The sequence below is a fragment of the Trachurus trachurus genome (assembly GCF_905171665.1).
Source record: "Trachurus trachurus genome assembly, chromosome: 1".
NCBI classification, from domain to species: Eukaryota; Metazoa; Chordata; class Actinopteri; order Carangiformes; family Carangidae; genus Trachurus; species Trachurus trachurus.
Window position 1 is genome coordinate 15433679 of NC_139891.1, and position 22542 is coordinate 15456220.

Here is a 22542-nt window from a genome sequence, read left to right on the forward strand (position 1 = left end):
TCTTTTTAAGGCTTCAACTTGATAGTCGTGCTAATTAAGTTCATTTACTACTGCCAAGACATGACACCCCTGTAATTCACTTCAATTCACACTGTGACAGGCACATCTAAATTGAAACAGACCTCGTATTTATATCTCCTTATCCTTTATCTCGCCTATTTGTGGCTAAGCTGGTACAGAAGAGGACCAAGCAGAGTTGGCACATAAAAGAATGACAGATTTAACATCTGAGGGGGATTAGCAGCAGCTCAGAGGACTTTAAAAAGGGACGGTCCGGCAGAGAGAGGAATGCCACAAGCGAGGAACTGACAAGCACAACAGACAGCTTCAGAGAAGTCGTTTGGGACTCCAACAAAAGGTAAGATGAAATTGCAATTTTCTCAGCTCTGGTACAGCGAGTTAATGCTCTTACTGCTTTGATAGCATGTATTGCCTCAGACTCCTCTCTGCTTTTGCAACAATTTCCTTACAGAGGAGAAAGAGAGAGGGAATGGCTTCAGAGCTTTTATTTTACTTGAGTATCATGACTGAAATGGAGCTGAAATAAGATGTGTGATTTGCACTGAGTAGTTCTTTGTGCTGCACCTCTTCTTGCTGCTGTTCAGCGCTCAGCGGCTATTTCTTCACAATGATCACAAGTCTTTTTTACCTGATGGATTCAGATGTACCGGGAGCAGTTTTGAACACTGGCTCTTTCTTTTCTTTTTCTTTTTCTTCTTCTTCTTTTTTTATTTTTTTTTATAGATCTTAGTGCCTCACACTTTGGTGACCAGGCAGGTTGTTGATCAGCTTGTTGAGCAGGATGAGAAACACAGTTAAGAGAGTGATGTGTTTACAGTGAGGAAGGGTTTTATACATCGTGAACAGCAGGTTAGCGGTTGATTGAGGAGTCTGCAAAGTAAAGCACCTTTCAGCAACAAGGAAATACAGTACTAAATGTTTTGAAGCGAACCAGAGCGATATACCGGTAAAGGAAACTGGTGAAATTTGATAAAGTTACAGCTGCAGTTACTAAATTCACAAACAAGCTGTAAAGATGTGAGAGCAGCAGGAAGCTCACCGACACCGTCTCTTTTTCTTCTCTTAGAAACTCATCGCAATGGCAGACGTAGCCGTCGCAGCTCCCGCCGACAAGAAGGCTCCTCCCAAGTTCAAGCAGAGGACCACTCGCACCTTCAAGAGCAAGGCCCCTAAACCAGGCCAGAAGGGGTAAGATGAATTTAATCACACATACAAACAAGTATTTTCCTCCTTGTCACCAGTTTCACTATTAAAACACCGTCCTGACCTGTCACTCATCTCATCTGTTTTCGTCTCTCCTGTTCAGATTCGGAGACGACATCCCCGGGATGGAGGGTCTTGGCACAGACATCACAGTGGTTTGCCCATGGGAAGCCTTTGGCGACATGGAGCTCAGCGACCTGGCAAAATACGGAATTGTTTAGTTGGCTTTCCTCTGCTTTTACCGGCGTATTGCCACTATTGTCCCTCAGGTATCCCCACTATTTATCAAACAGCTGAAATCTGCCACCTGTGTGCTGTAGAGAGAGGGCAGCCCTCGATGATTTAGAGGTTTGACCTGGAAAAAAAATCCAGCACTTTTCTTCTTGTCTGTTGCACTTTATTTGGCCCTACCTCTCCACCTCTCCCTTATCACCTGCTTCTATTTCTCTTCTTCACCCCTGCCTTTTCTTTTTCCTCTGGGTCTCTCTTTTCCAGTTCTTCCTCTTAGAACGGATCGCGTCAGCTTGTAATTTCCAAAGAAAGAGAGAGAGAATGGAATGAAATATTTTATATATTTTGTAAATATGAAAGAGAGTTTGGTATCTGTTGACGTGATATCTCAGGGCTGTGCTGCTCTTCTTGTTTTTCCCAACTTGTCTTCTCAAAGCTGCTGATTCGACACGCAAAGATCTCTGTTTTGTATCAGCTAATTCAGATTTTACTTTCATGAGAAAATCTGTCATTCACTTTGCTCTTCAATGAAAAAGATCTACCCTGTATATTTTGTCAGTAGACAACTACAATAAAAGCTCTATATTTTCCTTAGACCATCACCTCAGTGTGTCCTTTCAATTATTAACACAGAAAAACACAATAACCAAACAACTACACACATGTTTGGGCCTTTTGTGTTTTTCACTGTTGTCTGGCATCATTCAGTTTACATTAATATAATATGAGCATAATAATACACCTCATCTATTATTGACTAGTGTGGCCATCATTCTTTTAGTGGCCACATTTGTATATTATAATGTGGAAATGTAACATAATTCACAAAGACTGCAAAAATAACTGAAGCAGTCATTGCCATAGCAACCAAATACCACTCTTTTTCTCCACAAGAAAGGAGGCAACAAACAGTCTTGATGTCAATCACAGAGCTAATTTCAACTAATGTAGCTGTAATTGAGTGCTTAAATCTACAGCAACACATTTTATAAACGTTTAGCTAAATGTGTACTGTTACTGGTAACTTGTTAGAGTGGATTGAGATATTTGCTTGAATCTAAAAGACAATTAAGTGGAAATCTGCAAATAGGCTATCTTAAAACCAAACTTCAGTACAGTAGTGTGTTAAATACACACCACCATCCATCAGGGCAATCCTAAAATGAAATATTCAACAGCTCCTCTGGTCAGGTTTTTGTTGTTTGTCAGTGTTTGTGTGTGTGTGTGGCCTCCAGATATCAATGTGCATTTGTGTCACTGCACCAATTAGCTGCACAAGCCTTTAAACAGTGAGCTGACAAAAAGGGACAGCGCCTCGTGCAATATGGCCTAAACATACAAACACCATTTTAAAAAACCCTAGGTCACTTCATTAGTGGGGGTGTGGAGGGGGAGACATGGAAAGGAGATAATAACCAAGCTGTGTTTGCATTTCAAACTGAAAAGGGAAGTTAAGGTGTTTCACCAGACTGTTGAACTTCAAGTCCAAGTAGCTACTGTAGGCTATGACTGGTGACCAGTGACCATCAATTACCCCTGATTTGTGGGCAGGAATCTTGTGGACCAGATGTCTGTAGATGAAACCAAGCGTATCAGCGTGGTGTAAACCAGTATCAGTGAGTATGTGCTTTTTGTAATTTGGATGAACTAACTCTTTCATACTGTAGCATAAAGCCCATACAACACCATCTGCTCTACAGCCACCTGCTGTAACACCAGGTTGTGGCTGTGAATAATTAGCATATTCCTGATGAAGTAAATCAACCCAGTTCCTCATAAATAAAAAGCGAAGTCTGAAAGTGTTTCTGCATAAGAGCCTCATGCTTGATGTTTTTTTTTTTAATATCATGGGGTTTCACTTTTGGAGAAAACAATATAGTATGTGGAAGTTCTAGGATGCAAAATATTTAGTTTTATTAATAATCCAAAGAGGGGGAAGCTGTTTTTGCCACATGACAAATCATTATTTTCGGTAATTTCCACTGCATGCAGGTAAAACAGAAACAACAGCATTTGTTCAGGAATAAAACACTTGTAAGCTGCTTATAGACTGCTATGTAAGATGATTAATTGTTTCTTTTTATGTTAATTGTGTTTCAGATTGTCAGTCTGCTGCCAAGTCGTCTGCCAGAGAGAGAAACCTGCTGCAGGTGATTCAGTAGTTGTAATATGTTTGTTAGTTGTTGGCAGAGCTGCCACAGCCACATTTTCTGCTTACTGAGGGGGAAATATGGAGATGAGGGTGTGAGATGTTACTACATGAAGTGTCTCCTGCAGATATGGTTGAGAGTATAATGAATTACCAGGATGCTACCAGGTTGTATTTAAGTGTTTTGTGTTCTTTTATATTCTTAAACCCAACAGCCCCTTTGTCTTTACAGGTGGAATCAAATGATCCTCCACTCTCTATTTGTACCCTCTGGTGGCAGGATTAGAGTTTGCAAAGTCACAGACAGCACATGTACAGTAATTATCTTGACTGTGCACCTTGTTTTGTGTCCTAATTATCTTTATCGTGTCTACATTTAGTTCCTTCACATTCATACCTGCTGCTCTGGTGCTTTGATTTGCACTTGAATGTGTCCGAATCATTAGGGTTTTAGGATTTCTTCCGGGGGCTGAAGCCAATTCAGGATATTTAATTCTCCAAAATGCAAACAAATATAAATTAGTGTTGCCACAACACCATAATCTTTTTAATAAATCACATTTTTTCCGTTCATGAATATGCTTCTGTTATATTCAGTATAATGTAACTAGTGCCTATGTGTGCCACATTACTTTTTTCAGATATGCTGCACATGCATATTGATTAATTATATAGTTATTATAAATTGTGTAAGGAGTTCACTGAAATCACATTTTTATCATCCGTATATAGGAGTCACCACTCAATCGGCTACGTTTACTGCCACATACTTTTTTTTTTCTTGTCCTCATTTCAAACATAATTAAATATGACTTACTTCCAGCACTGGTCTGAGCACAAATTGTTTAACGAGTTCTCCTAAAATGTAAATATAGGAAATGATGGACAAAATTATGCACAGTGATCTAATAATAATACTTTTTTATTATTATTATTTAGATTTTTTTTTTCTTCAAGTATCCAAACCAAGATATCTCTCAAGCTGTAAGAGAAATGAAAATGCTTTTGGGACAATGCAATGTAATGTGACAATGACAAGGCACATGTATTACTGTCAAACCATAGTGGCAGAAAGCCTGAAAGGCTCAAACAGAAACAAGCAGACATTTCAGTATTAAACATATCACAACAGAATGCGTCTAATGCACAGATCTGTAGAATCATGTATCCATCCAAGTATGCGCATGTGGTTTAAAACACAGTTCCTAGAAGGAGAGAGTGGATGAGAAAGGCCATGTGACTCAAACATGTTGACTGCGTATCCCTGGTTGTCTGTTTTTTAGACTTGGATCAATCATAAATGCTCTGACTTCACAAATATATGAATATACGTATATATATATATATATATATATATATATATATATATATATATATATATATATATATATATATATATATATATATATATATATATATATATATATATACTGTATACATTTTTTTTTCTTCTCAAATTCAACTGGTCTGCAACACAACAAAAAAGAGAGAGAAAGGAACAGAAAAACAAAAACAACAACTCTGAAGACTGAGAGTACTCAGAAACCTCAGTGCAGAACCTGTGTGAGTGTCTCAGGTGACACCTGTCAGGTACTGACCAAAGGATCCTGTTTGCCTCTTTGTTCTTTGGTCTGACGTGAAGCTGTGGCTCTTCACTCTGAGACATACGAGAGCTGGCAGCTTACAGCCTGCAATAGGATTGGGACTAATCCATCTGGGCCACTGCAGACAGATCCAGTACGTGAGTGTTGTGTTGAGTCCAAGTCAGGGCTTTCTTCGCCTAAAGTTGGCCACAGTCGCTATTTACAGAACATGCATGCACACAGTCATTGTGTTGTTGTTGTTGTTGTTGTTTCTTCTTTGGCAAGGCACCTTTATTATTTTAGCACATTTCATATAGGCTACTAATTATACAGGGTGCTCAAACTCTTTGCCGCTGGCCCTTTTCCTTTTCTATCATTTTGAAAATTAAAAAAAAGAAAAAGATATTGTTTAAAATGTAAAGGGGATGTGTCATCTGTAACTTTATGCCTTTTAGAGATCATTTCATCTTCCACTTGCTTAACTGTTCATATTAACAGATATTTGACCAGGGGTGCCCAAACTTTTGCATGCCACTGTGCCACTGTATGTGACACAGATATATAAACATTACTGCATTTTTCTTTATATATTTCAGCTGGTTTGAACATTATTTTAAAAAACGACGTACATGCATTGATGGAAGGAAATGCTTCAAAACCTTCCCCACACTAACTGTTTGCAGTTGGATTCCATTAGAGGGCAAATTACTTGTTGATTACTGTTCAATTTCTGCACTGTAATTTCAGTTTCACGCCATATTTTTAGTCCCTGAGTGAACACTGGTTTGGATTATGTATCTCCTGCACAGGTGAAGAATTACACGCTGTCTTAGTGGTGATTGCAGTGTCAGAGGGCTTCCCCATCCTCAGTGGACCCCTGACATACAGTAACCATCAGACATCAGTCTGTAAGCATGAAATCCATACTGCAAATGCTCCCACAGAGTTGACACAGTAACCGTGACCTGCATCATATTAATCCTCCAGACCAAACATCACAGATATTTTTGAAGTTCTCTTCAGTGATCCTTTTGGATGATACAGATATTTTGCTTTTGTATATACTATGCAGTGGTTTTCTTATTGTCCTTGGTTGTAGTTACAGTTGTCTGTGGGTAAAGCATCTCCTCTCCTTAACAATACATGTCAGGTTCTGTTGACATTACATCAATAATCTCATTTTTTATGATTTTGAAGACATTTCTTGTTTCTTAACACAGCTGCATGATGTACATGTGTTTGCATGTACACATTGCATACGTGAACCATCAGCAGTATCTGAGGCAGCTCAGCCACAGGGTCTGTGGATTTATTTCCCACATGATGTGAGACTTTCAAACACATGGGCTGTGTCAAAGCTAAACCGGGTTAAAGGTTGTATAACTAGTGACTACCAGTAATCCATCAGCCTCAGATTTACCTGCATGACATCACTGATCTCTCCTCTAAACTCTCTTCAGTGTCTGCGTCTAAACTGGAGAGAATCGTCAATACCATCTGACCTGTTGGAGCACTCACGCAAACTGGCTTATTCATGTTTAACAACAAAAGACAAAGCTTGTAAACATGTAAGGATTTAAGAATTAGCTCAATTTAAGTTTGAACTTCGTCAAGTCAAGACAATTTCAACGCCAAATTCACAATGTAAGTTATCTAAAGGCACTTTACAAAAGATAAGTTGTACACCTTCTCTTAATAATGGTATTTACAGAAACAGATCTCACCAAGAGCAAGCACATAGGGCAACAGTGGCGAGCTTTCTTTGAAGGAGCAGAACCAGGCTCAGGATGGGCAGCCATCTACCTCAACTTATTAACATAGCTGTACAGTATGTATTAATTGAAGTCAATTATGGAAGAAACAAGTTAACATGACATTAAGGCTCATATCAGAAGCTCTTTTCTTCCAAAAATGGTATAACGCCCTCCTTAAGTAAAATAACCAAAAATGAAAATAAAAAGAAATGCGAAAGCAAGTATATAAGTGAATAAAGAAGAGAAAGAAAGTGATGCATTCATGTTTACAGATGCATTTAAAATGTCACATTTTCAATGTAACACAGCACAGTCCTATGTGTATAAACCCAAAACACCATTATATACAGCTCAGTGACACGTCTGCTCTCTCACTGGCATCCGAACTGAAATAATTGTGATTATCTGCTGCAAACTTTCTTATTACATGTAATGATTTGCAGAAATTATGAGTCAGTTAAATAACACTGTAATTTTTCGCCTCATTCGATCGTAAACCTAAACAATTTTGTGAACCCAAGATTCTCTTAATAGTATAATCTTTTAATATCAGATTTCAGATTCACATTTCTTATATAATGATCATCAATCATATATGAAGATCTAGTGTGGTACTCCCTTCATCATCATCATCATCATCATCATCATCATCATCATCATCATCATCATCATCATCATCATCATCATCATCATCATATGTGTCAAAGCTGTGAAGCTGACGGCCTCTAATTCAGGTTTTATCATTTGCATCAGTCATTTGTCCTGAAAAACATTTTATTCTAACAGATTTTAAAATAGTGCAAGTTTCTTGTGCAACTTGAGAGGTTTCTACTTTTTTTTTTTTTGTTCACAAAGTTGCCCTGAAATAGGTCATATGTCTCCACAGTCACAAACCACTAAGCCTGTGTAATGATTCTGATGTTTTAATTTGTGCCACTGTGCATTGTAATCATTACTCTTGCTTTGTTTATTTGTAGCAGCAGCTATATGAGCAACTGGGCCTGTAATTTCAACCTTAACTGCATCCTCACTGAGCCCATTGAACATTTAACACTTGTCCACACGGACTCAGAAATTGCCCCAAAGGAATTTTTTTTTTCTCCTTCCTGCTTCAATTCGCTCTACCCTTTTCATTTTTCTACCATTATCTGGCATGCTGCTTATGTCAGGACTGCCGCACACAACACATTTACTTATAGCTTACGGTCTTAAAGCAGCACTCTGGCATAAAATCCCAAAGCAGACATTTATGTATAGCTATAGACAATCTGAAACTATTTTTGACTGGATTAAACATTTTTCCTCAGTTTTCCTGTCAGTAAACTATTTCATATTTACTGACAAGAAAACTGAGGGAAATGTGGCTAAGATGCTTGAATTCCAGTGTTGTGCAACACTCATGTCACTAAAATACACGGGAGTAAGGAAGGCCCTACATTTTCTTTTTACTTGCATTAAAGTACTGGAGTAATTGATTTAAAAAAACAAAAACAACACCAAAAAAAAAAAAATGTATTTAATAGTTTGCATGCAGTTTTGTTAACACGTTGTATTGTTCAACAGTATATTTAAACAATCTCTGCTCTAACTTAAACATTGATTGACTGAGTACATGTAGGTCAATGTATATGACCGTATATATGTGCCCCAGAACTGTATATAACCCCATTTTCAAAATAAGGACATTTTTCCAGATATTAAAAGCTGCTTTAAAGTGCTTAAAAAAATTCCTTTGCCCTTGGCACAAAAGTATAGATATTTGTCCTCAAATGTATTCAACGTAGTCAAATTAAAGTACACATACTAGTAAAGTATACATAATACTTAAGTTCTATGATATGATATGATATGATATGATATGATATGATATGATATGATATGATATAATATAATACAATACAATACAATATAATAATACACAAAACTGTTGCCTGCTTATTGCCTACCCCTTTTGTCTTCTTTCCTTGTATTTTCATGTTTTTTATACATCATATACCCAATAAGTAGGCCATTATATTGATTCCTTGTATACAATACAATAAATATTTACAGAGTAAGGCGTGGGCTGCGATCCTCGTCATCACTGTGCTGTGACACTACAGAGACATAAAAAGTGTTTGTAAGCAGATTTTCCTCAAGTGGTCGTCACCTCAAAGAGCCTACTTGTTCACTGCTGTGACGTCTGTGCACATTTCACAGAAGTCATAAGTCTGTGACGTTGGTGTTTCTCTAATTCACCTTTAAGCCCCCTGTGAACGTAGCCTACAGTACATCATACGCAGCTGCCCAGTAAACAAGGTCAGAGTTGTCACTGCTTGGAGCTGCACATCCGTTAAGTATTTCAGTCATGCTGGTGGCATCTGTCTGGAGGTGGCAGTTACACTCTTGACAATTTTGGCGTGTTGGATTATTTGCCATGAAATGTGAACCACACAATGACTTGAGACATAAGAACATAGTGTTACCGAACATTGTCATCATCCTGTTTGTGCAATTATTCCCTCTATTTTCTTTTTTGGGATTGGATTATTTAGGCATCTGACAAAGTGTTCATGTCTATTCTCCCCAGATCAAGTCAGACAAAAATCTGCACTCCATAAATTTAAAAAATAATCTTACGCCCATCATTAAAATACAAAATATAAATATATATTTAGAATTGCAAAACAAATTGGATGTTATTGAGGCACCAGAGACAGTTTACAGGCTTCAGACCAAAACTGTCTTGTCTAGTCTAGTTAGTTGTATTTTTGAGCATTTGTTTTTCTGCTCTGTGGTTGACTGAGCTGTTACGTCGCTGCATTTTTTGGCAGATTGTTTTCCTGTGGGAACAATGTTGAAAATCTCTGTGTAAAATGTCAAACTAGATGTAATTTTTTTTTCTTATTATTTTCAGTATAGTTTAAAAAAATATCTTGGCACTCTTGTGGATAAATGTGCTCTTCAGATGCCCAATGTTTTAGTTATAACATGAGGGCAAAATGAAACATTTCTGTGGTGGTTGTGGGAGTGTTTTATACTGTTCTGGGAAAGTGTCTCATTTTCTTTGTCCATCTTCACCATGTCACCATGATGCTATGTCATCATGGTGTCTATTCCATTTTAAAATTAATTTGTTATTTTGGTATTCAGATGCTGGAATTTTGTGCATTTATCCAGTTAAAATCTATCTATGTAAACTGACTGATCCCTTCACAATTAAGATATCATATCATTCAGATATGATATCAGATATCATTTTCTGCCATGACTTCATGGTGTCATGGGTATTTTAATTGTGATTGTGATTTTCACCTAGAGTCTTACCTATGCATAAAAAATAGGATTTTCAAATACTGAGCTCTGAACTTCATGCATTTCCTATACTGTATTTTAAGGTTTAAAGCTTGTCAGCATCATGATGACTGCATTAGACAGGGGCTGTGTCCCTCATGTGGTGAATGTACCAAAGTGCAGCCCAGTTAATCTCAAGTCCCTCACTGGTAACACAGACCCCTCACTGGCTATTTCCAATCTGCCTGAGGACAAAGCATGAGCATTAACCAAGCTGCTATTTCAGCAGAGACTCCCACCCACAACACGCTTATGTAACGCACTGCAGCACAAAACTGAGGAAAGACACAAGAAAAGGTGAATTTGATGTTTCACACAAGTAAAGCTCAGCTGTAATAAAAGTGTCCTCATTTTCCATAGTGCAGACATGTACATACATCTGTCCCCTGTCCTAAAGTGACACGTAGTCCAATATCCCAGCATCCCCTGTCTTATCAAGAACACCTTGCTGGTTCCCACGAAGCCTCCAATCACACCCCAGGAAAGTTGCAGCAGCTGCAGGCGGCTGCCATGTGGCGACTGACAGGGCCAGAGCACAGGTTACACGACTCTGCTGACAGAGTCAAACAGCTACAAAGTCCTCTGGTCTCCCCTTGGTTTTCCTTTTGTTTCGCTGCCTGCCTGTCTATCAGTCCAAACATGCTGATCACTCTGATTCTTGCCTTCTTGGTGTCTTCTGTCTCTGCCACAAAGAAAGGTAAATTGGTTTAAGTAGACTTTTGTGTCTTGCTAATTACTCTTCTCTCTGCTTTCAATGGGAAACATACATGAAACATACTATAATATGACTTTCTTGTGCCATGCCAGCTGTGTCACTCCACAGACAGAAATCTATGTTGTTCAGTGGATCGCTTTTGAAGGGACTGAACACTGTACAGATATTCACGGTTTCCAGAGGTTGAATTCTGACCATTTTGCTTACAACCAGCTCTATCAAGACATTCATATTTGAAGTTTTTGATAAAAGTCAGATTGTCATTAAATCCCTCTCAAAGTAAACTGTTGCAATTTGGATGACTACCTCTCCAGGCTTCCATCTGCTACTATTATCCCGTCAAAACTTCCATATTTCCGTTTGATTTATGATCAGATTTCATACTTGTGTGTTTCAGATGCTGCTCTTCTCCGGCTGAATGACACCAAAGCTGTTGAGGCTTTCATAGACTCTGCTGAAGTGGTGCTCATCGGATTTCTGGAGGTCAGACGAGAAAATTACACAGAAAAAAACACGTCTGAACCATGGACTCAAATATGCTCCCAGACATCTCTTAAACAAGCCCACAGGCGCTGTTTTATGGCTCAGTTTATTTTGTTAACATGCATGTGGCACACCAGACATGATCAGACAAATCAGCTGTGAGTGGGCCTGCAAGAGCTCCACAAATACAGCATCTGTTTGCACCCTGGTCTCTGTGATGCTGCTGCTCTCACGAACAGATCTTTCAGAGGGATATATTTCCCGTGGCCACACCTTTGGCAGCGCCGGTGCTGTAAGGACTGAGGGTGGCCAGCTGTCCCACAGAGGCGAGTCCTTTGGCCAGACTCGGTGTGCGTGGGAAGATGGCGGGTCGTTTGACAGGAAATACATACGTATCTGTAGTCTTGTGGGATTGGCTCCATTGACCCTCTCATAAACAAGTGCAAAGGCAGGGAGAGGGTTCATGAGAGGAGAGTGGCAGAGAGCGAGGGAGAGCACAAGAGGATAACGTAGTTGGACCGTGATGCTGAAGGCAAAAAGAGACCAAAATATTGGTGCTATGAGTCACTGGGAACGAACATATATTACAGGCTGTAAAATGATAAAAGGGATTGCCAGAGCTCATGCAACATTGTTTCGGAAATAGGCATGATTCACCTACTTTTGACTCAGCCTCGTATCTCCTGCCAGTTTAAAGTATTTCTTTGTTTCTCCATCTCCCTTTCAGACACCTGCACTTGTTTTCAAGTTAACATTTCTTTTGAAAACAAACTGTTGTATAAGGGTAAAGTAATTGATGGTCCTAAATATAAAATATAAAATGTGCAAGGTTAAGAGGGCAAAGGCTTTAATAAATATAGAAAAATACATTATACTGTATAGGCTAATGAACAAGTGCAAAGATATTTTACTTACAGTAAAAACAGCAGCTTCTTTTTTTTTTGTCAAAGTAACAAAATTTTACAAAAAAAACAATAAAATTACATCTGGTTGAGTTGAAACTGACTTGAACTACTTGTTTACCACTTCATACTATTGTTGGAGACAAATACATTGAATATATGACATTTTGTAGCCTTTATGATATCTAAACAACAACAACAAATTGTTCAGTATAAGTACCTTGAGTAAATGTATATATTTACTTTCATTATCATGCACAATACACACCTTTTTAGAGATATAGATAAGATTTGGTTTTATATCAATAGGTGAGGACATATTAAAATTGTCTTTTCAAATTAGTTGTGGGTAAAGAAAATGAGAAGACTGTCCCTGAGTTGAACTGTCTCACTGTGTAACTCTCTCTCCTGTTTGGTGTTTCAGGGAGAGGAGAGTCGTGGCTATAAGGAGCTTGTTGCAGCTGCAAAGCGCGTTGACTCTGTCCCTGCAGCCATTTGCACTATGAAAGAAGTGTGGCCTGAATACAACATCCCCTCAGACACCGTTGCACTCTTCAGAAAGGTATTGCACACCATTGCATATATACATTACATATTTTTCAATAATACATTTGACAGTGCTATGAGTTTTATTATATGAATGGTGTGTCGTGTGACGCAGGCCGACGACCACCAAGAGAATCTTGTTCTCTCAGAGGCCAAGAAGTTAGACGCCGACGGCCTTGTAAACTTCATCTCTATCAACGAGGTCCGATACATCACAGAGTACAACCAAGTGGTAGGTCTACCTCCTCATCAACAGCCTGCCTCCGTCTGTCACTGAGTCCTGAAAGGCTTGCTTCTCTCATCAAAAATATGTAGACAAATGCAAAACAGACACACAAAAAAGCAGAAAGTGAAGAAACTTACATTTTTTCATTCTCCATTAAATATCCAGCGTCCTCACTCTTTTTGTATGTTGTTTTGTTTCCCCTCAGACAGCAGTGGGCCTGTTTGAGTCAGAGGTGAAGTCACACCTCCTGCTCTTTGCCAACAGGGGGAGTAAAGAATTTACTGAGCTGAAAGACAAACTCGGAGCTCTGGCCCCCGAGTTCACAGGCAAGGTAAGAACCTATACATTGACCTAATTCAGCTGAACAATAAATCAATTCACAGGTTGAGTAAGTTCACATGGCTGCAGAGCAAATTTAATGCAGGGTTATGGTGCTTTATCAGGGTATCTGCAGATCTGTTAATGTCTGAAAAACACTGGATTTAGTTCTCTCTTAAAAAAAAACATATTAGTCTTATTTTTTCTTACCTAATGTGTACATTAACATTTGACTATAGTCTTTGGAAATCTTGGACAGTGACAAAAGACTTCAGACTGCTTTAAACTGCTTTCCAAACAACAGTAGTGTATAAACATATAACATATTAACAATGAACAATAGCAATGCACATAGTTTCATTGTACTTACCTTCTTATTACCAGTAGTAATTACCTAGTAACACATTTTTGTTACCATGTATTTACTGGGTAAATACCCAGTAATTACTGTACCATAAAAGGAAGGGTTACCATAATTTCTTAAGAAAACAAATATCGACATCAACAGACACATCAAATATCTTCTTTTTTTTCAAGTATATTTTTATGCCTTTATTAGATAGATGGATCTGAGCCTCATGAACCTTTCAAACAATACATAAATGGAGAAACACATTCACTGATTAATCATATAACTAGGAATTACTGATATATACAGCTGTGTGAGAGTAAGTTCATTAAATTGATAAATAATTCTGTTACTTCTTTTTCGTCAATCTTCGCCTGCTATGACCATGACAACAGTTGCTGAATAATGTTCTCTGTGGTATTAAAAGGGTCTTAAACAGCTATATTTACCTCTGTGAACACTACAGACAAGCTGTGTATTCATACTCTACCACAAATCAAATACGACCAAGGCTCTACAAGATTTCACATATCTGTCTGTTACTTGATTTGATCCATAACGATTTAAAATAAGCCATTAAATCAAACCGAATCTGTTTTTCAGTTGTTGTTCGTGCTGATTAATGGAGCAGTGAAGTCCAACTCTCGGTCACTTGCCTACTTCGGCCTCAACTCTAAGGACCTCCCGCGGGTTGGCCTCTATGATGGTGCATCTGACATGAAGTGGCTCCTTCCCGAGGGAGAGATTTCCACTGAACGAGTACGGGAGTTTTGCCAGTCCTTCCTCCAAGGAGAACTGAAGGTGACCAGTCATGACTACGATCATGTGCCAGATTAGATGTTTTTAACCTGGTTTAACAGCAGATGTATGTTAGTCATTGTACTACGCAGTCATGCGATGACTTGAATTGAACAACAAAAAGAGTGGCCAAGTTACAGTAAATGTATAGAATCAATGTGCAGCTCGTATGTCACAGGAAATTTCCTCTGCAGTCCGTCATGCTCAAGAAACTGACAGAAAGGGAAATGGTAACTGCACTTATGTATAACAAGAAGACAGGCTCTTGTCACTGTAAAGTAAATGTGCCAAGCAAAAGGCAGGAAACCTCACTGTGTGCACACCACACAGATCTTCAGCTGGCTGTGACGCAGAGTCTGAACTAAGCCCTTCAGCCATACACACACACACACACACACACACACACACACACACACACACACACACACACACACACACACACACACACACACATCACAATACATGGTATTGGGTGGGGAAAAGTATTTAAATCTCTTATGAGTAAAACTGTTTAATATAAAATATGAATGAATCACAGAATGTTTATTATGTTATTGTCTTACTGATATGTGTAGCTACAGTGTAACATCATGTTAGATTTCCTGTGTAATACAGAAATATACTGGTCATATCTTAAGATTGAAAGTATTTAAAAATTGTATTTACATAAATATAGTAGATAACCTGAGCACATGCCGATGTACCTAAAAACCAACTAATCACAAGTATGCATAACTTTCAAGTACTGTCTTGACAAAAATAATGACCAGAACTAAAGAACTGTCATTATCATTGGACTTCTGTACTTCTTTACGTAAGATACCACCCTGAGATTTTTTCGTTCATCTTATTTCATCACTGTTTCCACACATCTACTGTCAGAATTAAAACAACAAGCTCAACAGTCACAGTCAACAATTCTACACCTTTGATGCTGCAAGTTCAAACAGATGTCTGTCTGACATCTGTTTGAACTTATAAAACTAATGAATAAATGAATCTACATGCTTCTGAACTTAAGTGTCTGGAAAGAGACAAATGAACCAGAACACAAATAGATTCGACTCTGATGCACAACTAAGTGTAGTTAGTGTGGGTGTAGTGAAGTCTCTGAGCTTTATTCTGAGGGAAGGTTAATCCAGTGTTAGACTGTGTCCAGGTCTGTGTAATGTTACATACTAGATAAACTTGGTGTATACAGGTTTGTACTGTTCTGGTGATGTATTATCCACTCTGTTTTACTCACCACTACTTTTTATGTTTCAGGGTGTGAAGCAGGCCGGAGCAGAAGCCAAGACAGAGCTATAGGACAAATGTAAATGAAATCGTAATGAAATAAATAACCAAATGGAAAAAGGGCGACTGATATGAATTCTTCCTTCTGTGAAAACACAGCAACTCTATATTACACTCTCCTGTCCTACAACTTCTTCCCTTAAACATAAATGAATCTATGCAAAGTGAGCATGTGCATGTGTGTGCCCTCACTTATTTACCCATGTATGTTATGTTTTGTCTGTTTAACTAAGTGTGAGTCCGTCTGCTGTCAGGTTCGCCAACCACAGGGTCAGTGACCACAAGTCGTAGTCATCTGGCGGAGTTTGTTAGTCTGTCCACTAATGTTATTGTCAGAACCACAACACAGCAACCTCAGAGAGACTGACAGAGAGCATACTAAAAAACTCTGAATCGAAGTAGTTCAGACACTGTTGTTGGTGTGACTTTCTCATATGATTCACTGTGGATAGAAAAACATTTAAGAAAAGTGAAAAACATCATCTGTGCATTAGAAACTATGAGAACAATCCCCAATAGTGTCTGGGGATCACAGAGACACACAGAAACAAAGTGGAGCATCTTAGTCAAAAGTCCAATTAAATATATCTGACATTGGGACATATCAAGCTCTGTAAATATGGGATAAAAGAGAGAGAATTTAGCAACAAAAGCCATAAAAGTTCTGTAAAAGAACAACAGATGGGCTGTTAGACATCAAGAGCGCAAAGCGCGTTTGGGCCTGTACCAAAAATATTCTCCCAAGCAAGATGGGAATTTCAAGGCCCAGACTGGGATTGGTATAATTAGTGGTATTGTACTGCCAGCCGGATGCATCCGGCGGAATTGGGAAAGCCTGGCAGGTGGACCAGATGGAAATATATACTACATGTTGACTGTGATCTGAGTTTGTTTACAGCCGCAACTAGGGTGGACACGGACAAGACAGTGTTACATAAAGGTCTAATGGGGGTCACAGGGTGACAGACATGACAGTGTTTTTAGTTTTATACAGAGCAAATTATAAACTACTGGCCCTTTGTAAAATGATTAGACCCTATTCTTGTGTTTAAATTAACAACATTAATATATCCTAATATATCAATATATTCCAGTAATTAAACAGTCACTGATTATTGGTCAATCCAATAGGATTTCATGTGAATTTGTGTGGTTTAGTTTTGATCATTTGAATAGACTCATTTGGATTTCATGTACTTGGAAACTCCTAAATCTGTTTGTTCTGTTTGTATGAGTAAACATTAAAAACTGCAGTAAAGGACCAAACTGTGTGATACTAGATTAAAAAGTAGCACTAAACACACAATCTGGTTTTCTTACATTTTAATGCAAGAAATGAAAATGAAAGGTTTTTGCTCCTTATTTGCCTGTGTAAGAAGGGGCTGGACAGTGAATATTAAAATATTCCACAGGGATGTTTAAAGGGACAACAAGGAGTTTTGGAAATTCTTGGACCGGCGCAAGACGGACGAAAGCGAAAACATTTGCCAAGAATGTTTTCATTCATCAAGAATGAAAGTCGGAGGTTCGAAGACGATCAGATACCGTCATAGAGTCGACCACTAATAATAATAACAATGATAAAGACAAAACGATATATTTATCAAAAATGGACCCATTAAAGCAGAAGTAAGCGATCCGGTCGTTTTGGCTAACTTCTTGTCAGCCGATGGAGTTAGCAGTCCCTGCCCTCGTCATGGATCTATTGGTCCTCGTCCCTACGTCACCACATTCACGCGCATCCCTTGGCTGCACACACAGAGAGGACCGCCCCTTTATGCCGTTCTCTCTCCTCATTGGATAAAGGTTGTAGGATACAAGGAAAGTTTTCTCCTCGGCTTACAGCAGAGCAGAGTGACTGACAGACCCGTGTTTCAGACCAAACACTCTATATAAGTGATTGCTGTCGGAAGATATAACTATTTAAGACTTACATTAACACAAATATTCCGCTTACTTCTGCTTTAACAAGTGTGGGTAATGTAGATTCATTCACATTAATATGAGACTTTTTTTTTTTATAACCAATCCCTTTAACAAAAAATCAATTCCCAACCCTATTGGACCACCCACTCTACCTCCTGAGCCACTGTCACCCCAAAGCTATATAATAGCTGCAAAAATACTTAAGTATTGTAAAATGGCACCATATCACTGTTGTTCCACTGGTAACTGTGGCAACACTAACGAAGAGCACAAGGTCAGCTCAAACTCAACATAAAACTCTCTGTTCCCCAAAACACAGTCAGTTCACTGGAGATGTCACGGTCCTGTTGGGCTAAACTGAGCGGTGACTTGGCCCCTATGAGGAAACGTAATAAATCTTCATCTAAAACTGGTCTCTTAGTTCAACTAGTCTCTCATACAGTAAGCACACTAAACTGTATTGTTAGATTAAATGTATTCTGTGATGCTGGGTGTTTGTCTGTTTAAGGTCATTATGCATTTGACAGAAAACAAAAAAATTCTGTACATATATTGAAAGAATTTCTATATAATCATTTTTATTTGGATGAGTTACTGTAGTCATATAGTGTATTAATTATATTTATCTCATTCATATACAAACAAGTTTATGAAAACAACATACATTAAAAAAATCTTTGTAACATGTGTTTTTCTAATTAAATCCTTATTAAAGTCGCAGTGCTGTTATACTGTATATCAGCACTCATGGAACGTCTCTTGTCCAATCAAATTGCTCGGTTGGGACCGGTCGGAACTAACTGTTGTATAAATATACATAACATATAAGCCTATGGACATAAACATACATGTATGACTAGGTACATTATGTCAATATTTTAAATTGTTACAATATCTGGGTGTTAGATAAATACTCCATAAGTCCAAATATAAAGCATCATGTTTGTAAGTTTGAATTTTACACGCTGTGTCAGAGTTGTTAGCTTCCACACGCACGTTGAGGTAGGCGTTTTAAAAAATGCTCAGTGATGAAACTGGTAATTTCAAGGTGGTTTTGTTGCAATTATATCATGCATGTGTATCATGCAAAAGTAAAACAGGTGGCAGAGACAAAAGAAGGACATTAACACACAAGCATTACAATAGATGTACACTCTGTGTTGTTGTTATTAATGTTTAATGTACCAGACCAAATTTACCTGATCTGATTGTTGAGGTTCCAAACTTGATGGTAGATTTATGGTAGATTTTGATATTTTAGCATTTGGGTCCAGCTGTGTCAGAGCCCAATGTTGTCTCACAATGTGTAAGTGGAGAACTTTCTTCGGCAGAATTCATAAAATGACAAAATGTGCCACCATGGTATCACTTCCCTCCCCTAATATGACAGTCCAAACTAGAATACACAAAAATAATAAATAACAACCAGCAGGTAAACTGCTCAGTTTCAGTGTCTTCCAGACAATAAAATGTGTATATACCAAATCATCCATAAAAAGTGAGCACTACTTATCGTCCAGATGAAGTGAGTTCGATGCCAAGATGCAACAATGAAAAATCGAATGATCCAAAGCAGAAATGTTTTAGGCTGTGTGTTTCCTGCCAGAGACCTTGTTGTTTTCTCCAACTGTGTCCCCCACGCACTACAATGCCTCCACAAAAATGGACACTAGACCAGACATTGAAATTACACAGCACATGGTCCAAGACAAATCCCTGACACCAGGAATAACACAAAACTTAAAGAAACACGAAGGACACCAAGGTCACTGTGCTGCAGCACTGCGTTTATCACTACATGATAGATGGGGCTGTTTGGGGGCCCCTCTGAGACAAATATATACATGAAGTGATATGTGTGCATAAGTGTTTGGTTATCCAAACAGTATTTAAGTTCAAATATGGTTAACTTTAGATTACAGATACAAACACATTTTTTATCTGAAAACCACGACTGAAGCCACATTTGAATCGTATCACTCAAAAGGACAGCTGCATCCGAATCCGCATGCATAACGCCGTGCATCCAACCCAAGGGGGTTTCCTATACTTAGCTCTACGTATGCTGGAATACATCAAGCAAGGCTGTGTGTTGGGCCACTGGTTGCCATTGGTAAACCGTGGTCATGCCTGGATCTAGCCCAGAGCTGGATCGAGATGGATCTGTAAATAGTGACTGACTGCGGTTCTGGTGGGACTCTGCAACACTCTAATTAAGCTCTGTCGCATAACGAGGCCCACTGCTGTTCCGTGTCACTCGATTAGTAGCTTGTGGTCGGCTCAGGCTATAGTTTGGGGTTTGTGGGGGTGGGAGATCGCATCTGGGGCAAGGAGCACAGCAACATAACAGCATTGGCGATAGCGATGCTATAGAGGCAGCCCTGCAGTGGGTCACCCTGATTAAAAACCAATCACATTTTGAGGGAATTTTATAGAAATCTGTAACACCACTGGTTTAGACTTTCAGGGGTTCGCTGGATTATTTATACTTCAGTGATGGGGGTGAGGAATGGATGGAAAGGAATTTGAAAGGGGTGTGTATATAAGACAAGTATAAAAATGATTGGTTTGACCTCACACATGATTGACAGAGAAATTATGGCAAGAAAATAAGACAAAAATATTGGTCAGTTGACCCAACAGCCAGAGAGAAAAACTTTTATTTTATTTTAATTTTTTTACAGTGTCAGTTCAGTAATTTGATTTTACATGAAGTTTCAGGTTATATAAGTTCTTTCAAATTGAATATTTCTGATGCATATTTTCTAAGTGCATCTTGGTCTCCTCTTGTGACCTTTATGTCAAGTGCAGGTTACATACATATAGTCTTACATACAGTATTGTGCACTGTATGTGTAGACAAATGCCAGGAATGTTTGCGGCTTGTGCAAGTTTCTGCGCGGGTGAATGAGTTTTTGGACACAGTGCCAGAGGTTGCGTGGGTGTTTATAGGAGCTTTCATGACAAGTGGAAGCGGAAACGTTGACATCTGATTCCCCAGCCAATCAGAGGGTTATCCCGTTGTGTGGGTCTGGTCTGAAACAGGAGGTGGACTGCAGTATAAATTGACCTTGAATTTGGGGAAAGAAACAGAGCAAACCATCGAAGGAAAGCAAAGAAGAGCAAGCAACCAAAAGAACTTGTCTACAACAAGAACCTATCAACAAAGCATCATGAAGACTCTGACTCTCCTCTCCATCTTCGCCCTTCTGTCTGTGTGCTGGTCCATGGGAGGTAAGCTCAGACTTAAACTCATTTAATCACTGGTGTGCTCACACAGAGTTCTTGTGTTTCTTTTAAAATAAATGTTATTTTCTGTGATCGACAGCTGTGGAACCAGAGGTTGTTGTGGACCCTGATGTCGACACAGCTGCTGATGAAGCTGCACCTGTCGACCCCGCAGCAGCAGACGCTGCAGCTACAGACCCTGCAGCCGCAGACTCTGATTCATCTTCTTCTTCATCCTCTTCCTCCTCCTCTGAGTCCGATTCAGCCTCATCCTCTGAATCAGACTCCAACTCTTCCTCCGACTCTGGCTCTGACTCATCAGCATCCAGCTCATCCTCATCCTCCTCCTCTGAATCCTCCTCCTCTGAGTCCTCTTCCTCCGAGTCTGCCTCCGACTCATCTGCATCTGATTCTTCCTCTTCTTCTTCTTCTTCATCCTCCTCATCTTCATCCGAGTCAGCCAGCACTGAAGGTATGTACACTTTTACCAGAGAGACATTTTTCACATGTTTAAAAAAAAAAAAAAACTACTGCGAGTTTCCATATGTCTGTAAAACACTATAACTGAAGAAAGACTGAATTTGTGATGTGTCCACTCAGCTGCTTCAGCTGCTCCGGAGGTGGTGGTGATGAAGAGAGACCTGGCTGCTGTTCTCCTGAGGAGAAGAAGAGCAGCCCCAGCAGGAGGCCTCAGCCTTCTGCAGCTGGAAAGGTACACTCACTTACTCTGACTGGACAAAACCGGCTTACTGGGAAACAATATACAATGCAGCAGCACTATTCACAAATGTTTGGTTTGACCTTTGCTGCAATTCATTAAAAAGACTAAACGAATAACAAAACTGATAAGTAAAATACTAAATGTTGTCTTTCTTTCTTTCCTCCTCCATCCAGCCTGAGAGAGGTGTGTGAGGTTAACGACGCCTGTGACGAGATGGCCGACACAGCAGGCATCGTTGCTGCCTACACCGCCTACTACGGACCTGTCCCCTTCTAAGTTAAAGACCTGCATCCACAAGTGAACTCTTTACTTTTGTCCTTTTTGTAATAGTGCAATAACTCCCCCAAATCTAAACAAGGAGCAGGCAATCAAAAAGAAAAAGAAAAAACGGGTTTGGCCTATGTATGCAAGATGGAGATTTCTCTTTGTTCTTGGTTGTTTTTTTAAGGCACAAATCCTTGCACAAGTGACCAGATTTAGTGGTCCTGTATCCCTCCTCCAGAGAGAGGCACATGGAAACACAAGCCTGTGAAGAATGCAGTAGCCCAGACAAATTTAAATTATTCTTCTCTTCTTGAGTACAATGTAATGAATGGTGCTACAGATGCAAATCTATTGATTGTTAATGTGTTTGTGTTTTTATTTTGTGCTCTAGTCTTAGAGTTACTAGTTCTAGGATGTAGTAGATGTAGTATTGAGTTCTTAGAGATAGCAGTTTTAGTAGAAATGTATCAGTAGTGGTAGTGGTAGTGGTAGTGTA

General features: G+C 39.0%; 3 protein-coding genes across 3 annotated transcripts; all 3 read left to right on the forward strand.

Moving 5' to 3' along the window:
* The first annotated feature begins 294 nt into the window (after positions 1–294).
* On the forward strand, positions 295–1867 carry LOC311008144 (retinal cone rhodopsin-sensitive cGMP 3',5'-cyclic phosphodiesterase subunit gamma-like). Its single transcript, XM_084001579.1, has 3 exons — positions 295–358; positions 1088–1209; positions 1328–1867. The coding sequence occupies exons 2-3, from the start codon at positions 1100–1102 to the stop codon at positions 1443–1445; spliced, it is 228 nt and encodes a 75-aa protein (XP_083857705.1). The 5' UTR covers positions 295–358; positions 1088–1099; the 3' UTR covers positions 1446–1867.
* A 9046-nt stretch (positions 1868–10913) lies between these two features.
* On the forward strand, positions 10914–15919 carry erp27 (endoplasmic reticulum protein 27; the record flags this gene model as incomplete). The annotated part of the gene is made up of 7 exons (XM_083972859.1): positions 10914–10971; positions 11387–11472; positions 12799–12936; positions 13036–13152; positions 13352–13477; positions 14417–14614; positions 15878–15919. 7 exons carry the CDS (start codon positions 10914–10916, stop codon positions 15917–15919), a joined length of 765 nt encoding a protein of 254 aa, XP_083828985.1.
* A 5087-nt stretch (positions 15920–21006) lies between these two features.
* Positions 21007–22058, forward strand: bglapl (bone gamma-carboxyglutamate (gla) protein, like; the record flags this gene model as incomplete). The annotated part of the gene is made up of 4 exons (XM_083969389.1): positions 21007–21067; positions 21162–21533; positions 21662–21773; positions 21956–22058. The coding sequence occupies 4 exons, from the start codon at positions 21007–21009 to the stop codon at positions 22056–22058; spliced, it is 648 nt and encodes a 215-aa protein (XP_083825515.1).
* Between the last annotated feature and the right edge of the window lie 484 nt (positions 22059–22542).

Bases quoted from the DNA above. Each gene is read 5' to 3' on its own strand.
- LOC311008144 (XM_084001579.1), top strand. From the start codon at position 1,100: ATGGCAGACGTAGCCGTCGCAGCTCCCGCCGACAAGAAGGCTCCTCCC. The intron at 1,210-1,327 runs GTAAGATGAATT...TCTCCTGTTCAG, and splicing joins CCTAAACCAGGCCAGAAGGG to ATTCGGAGACGACATCCCCG.